The sequence below is a fragment of the Palaemon carinicauda genome, chromosome 39, assembly GCF_036898095.1.
Source record: "Palaemon carinicauda isolate YSFRI2023 chromosome 39, ASM3689809v2, whole genome shotgun sequence".
NCBI classification, from domain to species: Eukaryota; Metazoa; Arthropoda; class Malacostraca; order Decapoda; family Palaemonidae; genus Palaemon; species Palaemon carinicauda.
In genome coordinates, this window is record NC_090763.1 from 23,590,020 (window position 1) to 23,601,646 (window position 11,627).

Here is an 11,627-nt window from a genome sequence, read left to right on the forward strand (position 1 = left end):
TAAATGAAATGTTCAGGGATTCATGGGATGGATATTTACTGTGTCCATACCAATTTTCATGTTGACATCTGCCATAGAACAGCCATAGCAAACGTTTATTTCGGTATGAGTTAAATGGTTATTTTTGGCGGTGGAGTAAATTGTTCGTAAAATAATTCACATATCCAAATGACAATTTCAGTGATTGATGGGAAACATAGTTTCTCTGTTCCTGCCAAATTCCATGTCAATATCTACAATTGAAAAGACACGGGAATCACGTAGCCTTCTTAAATATGATGTTAAATGTAGCAACATTACAGTGAACTGCGTGATAGTGAGCGACATCAACGAGGGACAATGCCCATCTCATACACAATATCCGTCCGAGTTCAGCTAGTATATACCTACCATATTGAAAGTCCCCTAGAAACCATAGAAATAAATAAGTGGGAACTTAAATGCTGTTTTTCAGCAGTCACTTAGCACTGTCTCAAGGACTAGCGAATTTTATGCAATTTTCCTGACCCACTGGTTGAATCAACCAATTCGTATTTAACAGGAATCGCCCTAAAATTCGCTGGTATTAAAGACAGTGATCTCATTATGCAATTCCTGAAATACATTTAGCACTTACGTCCCAACATCACTTATTTCTATGCCTTCTGCAGGCCTTTCATTGGAGTGTGTATATATATATATATATATATATATATATATATATATATATATATATATATATATATATATATATAAACCTATATATACAGTATATATATATATATATATATATATATATATATATATATATATATATATATTATAAACACACACACACATATATATATACAGTATCTATATATATATATATATATATATATATATATATATATATACATGTATATATATATCTTATATTATATAATACACACACACACACACATATATATATATATATATATATATATATATATATATAGCGTTATGGTGATTTGAATATCACGGTGCGTGTGTAAGGCTGAACAATTGAGTTATGCTGGTGTGGTACGGAATACTGACGTGATAAAATAATATATATTGAGAAGGAATGGGCATGGAGTAAAAGTTTAGGAAAATACAGTACTTCGATACATGGAGAAGATTCATGAAGGCAATCAAAATATATGGATGTAGGTGGGTAACTATAAACACAGACTTGAGTGGGCTAAGTCAGTCAACATGTCAGAAAAAATAAAGGTAACAGTTGCGAGACTTATCGAATCCGAAGAGCGATCATGGTGGCCGTGAAGAAGGAACAATTTTTAATTGCTTCTTCTACGTGTTTCTCTTCTTTTCTTGCTTAAGTCTCTGACGGCGTGACCATGCACTGTTTTAGCCAGTGATCTTTGCTGATCACTGAATTAGGAAAATATTCCAGAGCTCTTAAATATGGAAATCGTGAGTTAACGGAAGTGAGGTAGGAAAACTAAAGCTTTTCGTTCAGTAATGTCACCATCACCACCTTTTCCCACAGTGAGCTCTTCAATACCATTCTTGAAAATTTAACTTATTTAGGAACAACATATGCTTTGAAATATCAACCAAAAATACTAAGAATTCTCCCGTGGGATTAATCGCACAGATGATTCGAACTACTTAGGCATACGATTTAAAGATAACGAAAACTATTGAAAAACCTGATACTTTCCGAAAGGTCGGCTTTATGTCAAGTTAATTACCATGAGAGCGAACACTTAGGCTGGTCTTTTAAAAAGTCAATTTTACTACACGATTTGTTTAAAAAAAAAATGTCTTAATTGAAATTCACTGAATATTTGATAACTCATACTTATAATATTCATCGACCTAATAAAGTTTATTTGGTGTATCGACCACCGTGAGTCGATGAAACTATCAAGGGGGTCGATAAATATTTAACCTGGGGGTAAAAAAAGGGAGTCGATAACCGTCAAAAGTCTATCGTACGTTCAGGTCAAACGATGATATTTACATGAGAAAAAAAATAAATACAATAAAACAGAACATTTTGGTGTGAATTAAAGCAGGGTTATTTCACTACAAGTCAGATCTAACAAAGTAGAAAAGTAAATAGAATATAGAACAGTGCTGACTTCCAATGGATCTCGATAATTGCTGACTAAATAACAATGCACTCCTTATTAGCTCATCAAACATAGGACTATCCCTCCCACTAACGACATCAAACAATTCAATTATTATTATTATTAGCTAAGGTATAACCCTAGTTGGAAAAGCAAGATGCTATAAGGCCAAGGGCTCCAACAGGGAAAAATAGCCCAGTGAGGAAAGGAAATAAGGAGATGAATAAACGATCTGACAAATAATGAACAATAAAAATAAAATATTAAAAAAAAAAAAAAAAACAGTAACATCATCAAAACAGACAAACTATTAAAGGACTTATGTCAGTCTGTTCAACAAAAATATTTGCTGCAACTTTGAACTTTTGAAGCTCTACTGATTCAACTACCCGATTAGGAAGATCATTCCAAAACTTGGTCATACCTGGAATAAAACTTCTAAAATACTGTGTAGTATTGAGCCTCGTGATGGAGAACTGACTATTAGAATTAACTGTATACCTAGTATTACAAACAGGATGGAACTGTCCGGGAAGATCTAAATGTGAAGGATGGTCAGAATTATAAAAAATCTTATGCAACATGTATAATGAACTAATTGAACGACGGTGCCAGAGATTAATACCTAAAATAGAAATAAGAAATTTAATAGACCGTAAGTTCCTGTCCAACAAATTAAGATGAGAATCAGCAGCTGAACACCAGAAAGGACAACAATACTCGAAACAAGGTAGAATGAAGGAATTAAAACACTTTCAGAATAGATTGATCACCGAAAATCTTGAAAGACTTCTCAATAAGCTATTTTTTTTTTTTTTTTTTTTGTGCAGTGGAAGAAGACGCCGACCTAATGTGTTTCTCAAAAGTAAATTTTCTGTCGAGAATCACACCTAAAATTTAAAAAGAGTCATACAGAGTTAAAGAAATATTATCAATGCTGAGATCCCAATGTTGAGGAGCCACTATCCTTGATCTACTCACAATCAAACTTTGAGTTTTGTTAGGATTCAACTTCATACCCCATAGTTTGCACCATGCACTAATCTTAGCAAGATCTTTATTAAGGGAGTCAGCAACCTCAGATCTACATTCAGGAGATGGAATTGATGCTAATTTATTAATAATGTTGAATATCTACTATATTTCTATTATATGATTATCATCATTATGATTATTGGTCCAAATATGTCTGGTGCAAAGTCCATAAATGGGAGAAACAATGAATAAAATTAGGAAGATTTTCTATCAATAAACACACGATAATTATCATTGACGTTACCATTAATCATTCATTCGCTTACTTATTTATCGATTAACGTACACGCTTGCGAGTAGATGTTGGATACGGGCTATGCAGAAGGGGCGGTGTTCGTTCGTTCGTTGGTCTAAAACGTTTGAGAAGTGCATTCTGGAATCAGAGCATTTTGCAATTCCACGATTTAGTGCATTTGGAACGTGCACATTTATTATTATTATTATTATTATTATTATTATTATTATTATTATTATAAGGTAAGCTACAACCCTACTATAGTTGAAAAAGCAGGATGCTATAATATGCCCCAGGGCTCTACCTGGGAAAATAGCCCAGTGAGGAAAGGAAAGAAAGAAATACTATACAAGAGAAGAAAAGAATAATCGAAATAAAATCTTTTAATAGCAGTAACAACATTACATAGGGATTACATCTTTCACACACATACACACACACACACACACACACACACACACACACATATATATATATATATATATATATATATATATATATATATATATATATATATATATATAAACAATTGGAAGATTTAAGATCTTTTAGTCTTGAAGCGTTAGGCCTACCTCTGCATACGTTTTTATTAAATGTATTAATTTTACTTATTTTCATCTTCTCTCTTGTATTATATATCATAATTCAAATAACAAAACATTTTTGCTTTTGAAAGATATAAGGGTGGATGACATAATCTAAAGTCTAAACTAACAAAGACAATTTATCTTCATTAAACAGAAACAAGAAAAATTGTTTGTGTTGAACATTAATTTATACTCGTGGTGCAATCACCTTTGGCCAGGGCACCAGCCACCCGTTGAGATACTACCACTAGAGTGTTATGGCATCTTTTGACTGGCCAGACAATACTACATTAGATCCTTCTCTCTGGTTACGGTTCATTTTCTCTTTGCTTACACATACACCGAATATTCTGGCCTATTCTTTACATATTCTCCTCTGTCCTCATACACCTGACAACATTGAAATTACCAAAAAATTCTTTTTCACCCAAGGGGTTACTGTACTGTAATTGTTCAATGGCCACTTTCCTCTTGCTAAGGGTAGAAGAGACTCTTTAGCTATGGTAAGCAGCTCTTCTAGGAGAAGAACACTCCAAAATTAAACCATTGTTCTCTAGTCTTGGGTAGTGCCATAGCCTCTGTATCATGGTCTTCCACTTCCTTGGGTTAGAGTTCTCTTGCTTGAGGGTACACTCGGGCACCCTGTTCTGTCTTGCTTCTCTTTCTCTTGTTTTGTTCACGTTTTTATAGTTTATATAGGAGATATTTCAATGTTGTTACTCTTCTTAAAAATTTCATTTTTTCTTGTTTCCTTTCCTCACTGGGCTATTTTCCCTGTTGTAGCCCCTGGGCTTATAGCATACTGCTTTTCCAACTAGAGTTGTAGCTTAGCAGGTAATAATAATAATAATAATAATAATAATAATAATAATAATAATAATAATAATTGGTTGGATAGATTAGAAAAGGAAAGTGGGGTTTAATTATGATGGTTAGATTAGACGTAGAATTTTTAGTTAGGAAGGCTAGGTAAGACTTAAGAATTATTAGTTAGGGAGGCTAGGTTAGACTAATAAGGTTTATATTATTATCATTATTATTATTATTATTATTATTATTAAATGCTAAGCTACAACCCTAGTTGGAAAAGCAGGATGCTATAAGCCCAGGGGCCCCAACAGGGAAAATAGCTCAGTGAGGAAAGGAAACAAGGAAAAATAAAGTATTTTAAGAATAGTAACAACATTAAAATAACTACTTCCTATATAAACTATAAAAACTTCAAAAAAACAAGATAAAGAGAAAATAGATAAAACAGTGTGCCTGAGTGTACCCTCAAGCAAGAGAACTCTAACCCAAGACAGTGGAAGACCATGGTACAGAGGCTATGGCACTACCCAAGACTAGAGAACAAACGTTTGATTTTGGAGTGTTCTTCTCCTAGAAGAGCTGCTTACCATAGCTAAAGAGTCTCTTCTACCCTTACCAAGAAGAAAGTAGCCACTAAACAATTACATTGCCGTAGTTAATTCCTTGGGTGAAGAAGAATTGTTTGGTAATCTCAGTGTTGTCAGGTGTATGAGGACAGAGGAGAATCTGAAAAGAATAGGCCAGACTATTCGGTGCCTGTGTAGGCAAAGGGAAAGAACCGTAACCAGAGAGAAGGATCCAATATGGTACTGTCTGGCAAGTCAAAGGACCTCCTAACTCTCTAGCGGTAGTATATCAACAGGCGGCTGGTGCCCTGGCCAACCTACTACCTACTATAGTTAGATTAGACTAGGAAAGTTTAGGTATTGAGGTTAAGTTAAGACTTTGAAAGAGTAGTTACGATAGTTGGGCTAGGTTACTACGTTGACCTAAACTACTGTGTATGAATTGGAAATTCTTATTAATCGTAATGAACAATAAAGCAGGGTATTGAGCGATGGAAGTGAAGTCCCAATCCTATTTCATATCTATACTTTTTTGGTTTATCAAAAGTATTAGAGAGTCGGAATAAGTTCAGGCTATTTGAATGATACACAATTTTACTTCTCCATAAATGACATTGATGATACAACTAAGAATTTAAACCGTGTTCTTACTAGTGTCACGGAATAGATGGGATTGAAAAAAAAAATAAAACTTAATTAGTTTATGGTGGTAGATAAGAAAAACAGTTTAAGAAAGGTGCCGTCTAAATAAATATAAATGACAATTTGGTATCTAGTAGATTACATGTCCAAGACCTAGGTGTTTTAATCGTCAGTAATTTGTCCCTCAGAGCTCAACAATTAATACAATAAGAAATGCTGAATATCACCTCAGAAATATTACTTTTGTAAAAATAAAAAAAAATAAAAAAAAAATAAAAAATTAATTGGATGTATGTTGTTTTAGAAAATTCTTTTTAGTTGCCGTAACTCTCTGCATATTACAACCTCACCAAAGTACAACTTATTAGTTACAAAACATAATAAACAGAGGTACAAAATTGATAAAAGGTGTCCCGCCCTCCGAGAAAGGATCCCCCCTGTACTGATCAAACTACAGAGGCTGTTTATTAAAGAAGGAATAAATTTTAAGATAAATGCAATGACTCGCCAAGTTATCAGAACTGGACGTCCAAAATATCTAAGAGAACTGCTACGTATATTGTGCGGCCAACAAAAGTGTCGACACAAGAATAGTTACAGAGAGCTTCAAGTTATTGAAGTAAGATTCACCTAGAGATTTCAAATATGCGGCCACAAAGACTCTAACAGGTTCCTGCTTGACATCAGAAGTTAAAAATATTCTTTCATATTTTTGAAAAGCTACAATTGCTTGGATTTGAAAATCAATGTGAATTATGTCACATGATTCTATAAACACTTGAAGCATGCATACGACAAACTGATCTAGTAGGTCCTGTATAGCGATGGGATTTTGTGTGTGACAGGACCATGCAAACAGCAAGTAGAGTAAAAGCAAAGAAATAACTGTTGTTATTCACAAGTTACTCTGCAATGTATATATCAATGGAATCATACATATAAAAAACGTATACAAACGAAAATAACCGTCATTTCATGCCCCCACCCCACCCCCCAAAAACACCTTTCAGAGAAAATTGAAATGGCTACAACTGTTAGAAATTGCATACTAACACTGTTGTAACGCTGGAAAAGAAAGCCATAACATGGGTTGACAACTTAACACGCAATTGACCTTAGACTAAGGTTAAAATTCTAAATCTATTAATATTAGATTATTAATTTGGCATAAAATAGTACTTAAATGAAGTACTAATAGATGTAAGCTACATCAACGCACTAGTCATGACAGATATGGTGTTACTATGTACGATCATTCTATTTGTTTCGTCCTTTATTATTATTATCATTATTATTATTATTATTATTACTTGCTAAGCTACAATCCTAGTTGGAAAAGCAAGATGCTATAAGACCCAAGGGCTCCAACAGGGAAAAATAGCCCAGTGAGGAAAGGAAATAAGGAAATAAATAAACGATATAAGTAATGAAAATTAAAATAAAATACTTTAAAAACATGAACAACATTACAACATATATGATTTATAAAGTAAAAAAAAAAGGACTTATGCAAGCCTGTTCAATATAAAAACATTTGCTGCAAGTTTGAACCATCATAAACTAGTATCCTCTCTCACAAATTAACGCTACAGCAGGATATTTAACGTGCATTCATTTTTCAAGAAAAAAAAAAAAAAAAAAAGCGTAAAAGGTCGATACGGTGTCAAATGACGAACTATCGAATACCTTTACTTCGTTTATTTGATGGTAGAATGTCGTGGGAAAGAGATATTCACTTATCAGAAGTCGATGGATTTAGACAAAATGCTACGAGAACTGGAAGACATTTTAAGATCGGAATCAATTCTGTTGATATATATATATATATATATATATATATATATATATATATATATATATATATATATATATATATATATATATATATATAATATATATATATATATATATATATATATATTTATATATATATATCATCATCAATAGTCGTAACTAGTCATTGCAGAACAGTCATCAGACATGTTCTTAAACTTCTGTCTGTTTACGGTCTTTCTATACCAGTCTATATCGGCAAATTTTCTTAGTTAGTCCACCCATCATTTTCTCTTCCTTCCCCTGCATCTTTTGCAATCACTAGGGACCCAATCTGTTGTTCGTAATATCTATCTATTATCTTTCATTCTCATTATAAGTCCTGCACTGCCCGTTTCTTTTTCTTACATGTTAGAATGTCCTCTAATTTTGATGGCTTTCGTATCTGTGCTGTTCTTTTCCTGTCCCAATATTATTCTCATAGTTATATTTTCCACAGCTCTTTGAGTTGTAGGCTAACTTAGCTTATTATTTAAGGCTTTAGTAAGGAATGGAACTTACAAACAATAATTATTATCTTCCATATTTTTTTCTAAACTTTAGGTATCTAACTTATGATAATTTGTATATTTCAATATTTTTTTTTTCAAAGTAAATGAGGGAAAATAACTGTATAGCAAATGCATTTTCAAGAATGGCCCAGGCTAGCGCTTATTTATTATTTGATTATTTATTACTTCTCATGTAGTTTATCTATTTCCTTATTCCCTTTCATCACTGGGCTATGTTTCACTGTTGGAGCCCTTGGGCTTATAGCATCTTGCTTTTCCAACTAGGGTCGTAGCTTGGCTTGTAACAATAATAATATTGTTTGTCTGAAGGAAAGATTTATTACTGAACTATGAGGAACTCTTTTCAGCACGAATCCTTATAAAAAATACGCTTTTGGATATGCAAATACTTTATTTAGCAACCGCAAAGTTGTTTTAGAAGGGACAATTAAGATTAAACATAAATTTATGACAAGAGCAAGGAATCAAACTTATTTCTAAAGGTCAAACTTATTTTTAAAACACTGCCCAAGACTAGTGAGGAAGTTAAAAAAGAAAATTATCCAGGAAGTAGGAGCAGTTAATTCCAAAGAAAGGTAAATATTTGATACTTTAATTTCTAGCTAAATAGCCTACATGAATCATCTATATTTTTTCTTACTCACTATCTTGTGATTCATGATTTTCTGATCATGATTATTGGGGCGAACCCCATATTTATGAGTTTTTGGACCCCTTTATATATAGACCGTTATGGGGTACCCCAGTGGGAAACCGGTTTTTTTTTTTTTTTTTTTTTTGACTAGTAAAGGCCCAAAACCAGTGATTTGCAGCAATAATAATGGTCAGAATTGCAAAATAAACACAAGAGAGCCAGTTAGAAAATATATAGTTCAAGTAAGTGGTAGGAAATCAATTTATAACTATATATGATTTACTAAACGTTATTCTAATGGTTTTTGCTCTGCCGTGGCTCACTACGCTAGCAAAATTAACAATAGACCAACGCTCCTCTGTTCTGAAAGGCCGTACTGTAAACGTGATTATTTTTTTTTCTTTCATTTTTCACAGGAGCAACAAGCCTATGTAGTGAGGGGAGGGCGTGTTCAAGATGATAAGTTACCGAAATCGATAAAATTACGTAAATTTCTAAATTGATTATACGTCCCTCTTGTTGACGCCTTCGTGTAAAGCGGGGTTTACACGGGCGAGCAGCTCGTCGAGCCTGGCTCGACAACCCTGTGTTTGAATTGATGTTCAAGCGTGTAAACGGGCTATTTGGTTGTCGAGCGCGCTCGTCGAGCGGCTCGATGAAAGTCAGGCTCATCTTGACTTTTGTGGGCGGAGCTACATTGTTTGACGAACGGTGTGAACGTGTGAACGGGTGTCGAGCATCGAACCTCAGTTGTTATTCAAACCTGCTAGAGGAAACATCATCAAAGAAATGCATAATTGCTGCCATTAATGAAAGTAAGAATGAGAAGGAAGTCGTACTTGATTTCATACATGCATATCGAGCTCATCCAGCTTTATGGAAAGTTAAATCAAAAGACTCTTCCAATAAAGTAGCCAGAAACAAGGGAATAGCGGACACTCAGTCTTTCATGTGGAGTTATGGCCTTCCTCATAGTAATGAAAGAGCTGACACGATTCGGTAGATCAATGTACCTGTCTTCATCCATACGCAAATAATTGCGCCAGTCATCAGGCTCTAATTTTAAAGCAACAAGCAAGTTGGTATATGAAAATTTCTCTCTTTTGATCTTTTTTTTTTGTTCCTTCTTAGTGCCACTGCTAAAGCAATGGCTATCAAATGGTCCTGGTCGAGAGACATGTCGACGTTGTTTTAGCACGAGGCACACTGAGGCTCGAGCCTCGATGTACTGCCTGGCAGCCTGAAAGCTCTTCGGGCCGTTCTACAAGTAGGTTCGACAACCGGGCTCGACGAGCTGCTCGGCCGTGTAAACCCCGCTTAATGGTAGTCACTATATAAGGGGAGGATGGGAAAATGATGTAGAAACTTGTGCAAAACATTTAGAAGCTAGTAAGCTGGGATTGTACCTTAGCTTGTAATAATAATAATAATAATAATGATAATAAGTTAAAAAGTCAGATAATGGTTACGCCATACAATAACAGAATTGAAAAAAGCTAATGCAAACAACGCATGCGCAGTAACTCCTAATCCGTCTCCCAAAAGTAAACAATGGAGTATAGTGAGAAATAGACTTAAAATTTTATTAGAACGATACACAAGTTATTACCCAGAAAAAAAAAACACCAACTAACCAGCACTTGTCCATTTCTAATAGCGAATTCCAGTCTCGCTAGTAATTGAATTATCATGTAAAAATTTCATTAAAAGATGCTGCATACATTACACCGAGTGGAAATTTGTGCCTATGGATCTACAACGTCACGTTTGTCACTTGTTTATCAAATAGGACTTGGTGGCTAGTCTGGGCCTATAATGTGAAGGGAATAGCATTTTGTAACGGGGAAACAGGAAAAGACGATGCAATCAGATCAAATCAGGTAAGTGCATATTCTTTAGGTTAAGCATTTCGTTAATAATAAACTGTATTTCAGGGAGGTATTAATAATACAAACATATTTCAGGGAGGAACTTGGAATACTAATTTACTAACGAGCCATTCACCTTTGAGGCAGACTACGCTGAAAAAAAAATAGTCGGATTGGATTTACATTTTACTTTGCAGAGAAACTGCTGTAACGCGAGGTACCTGATAACGTGTTATAACATTAGGTTACAAAACCGCTTACACTTTGACAAAAGTACAGCAGATTTTGGTTTATACTAGCATCCTCATTTTGGGGAAATGTCGTGTGAATTCTTTTAAAATAGCATGAAAATAAACACTACAAAACACCCGTTTGAAAAGCTAGCCTACATCACTAGACAGAAACACCGTACACGCCATTACACAGAGTTAACTTTGTAAACGATGGTATCTGCAAATTCACTCACTGCAAATTCGTCACTGATAATTGATGAACAAATTCATAAAATACGGAAAGTGCCAGCTATATATTTACCTAATGATGCAAGAGAATCTGGTTTCGTCATTAATCAGCTGGTGCACAGTGGTCTTTCCATGTCACAGAGTAACGACAGACTGATGTAACAGATGGAAAAGGTGGTGATGATTCTTATGTTTAATCTTTTAATGTTTCTTAAGAAAGTGATTTTCGTATAAAATGAATAGCAAAACGTTCAGAAAAGTAGTTCTTATTATTATTTTAATCCTAGGAACTTTTCATTTCCAAATTAATCAAGGAGTTTAGAATGGCTTCCGCGGAGCTACATGAACTTTTTCTTGCGCCAT

At 34.1% G+C, this 11,627-nt stretch overlaps 1 protein-coding gene across 9 annotated transcripts in view; it reads right to left on the reverse strand.

Annotated features, from left to right (window-relative positions):
• The window catches only part of LOC137631079 (ionotropic receptor 21a-like), a 190,573-nt gene extending 179,150 nt beyond the window's left edge, over window positions 1–11,423 (reverse strand). For 8 of the 9 annotated variants that reach the window (XR_011041846.1, XR_011041847.1, XR_011041848.1 and 5 more), the window contains exon 1: window positions 11,338–11,401. Coding sequence is in view for 5 of the 9 variants with exons in the window: in XM_068362695.1 (XP_068218796.1) it covers window positions 11,338–11,368 (31 nt within the window). In the remaining 4 variants the exon portion in view is untranslated. Of the gene's footprint in view, window positions 1–11,337 lie in introns of all 9 variants that reach the window. The other variant, XM_068362700.1, reaches the window with a different exon arrangement.
• Window positions 11,424–11,627: the final 204 nt, after the last annotated feature.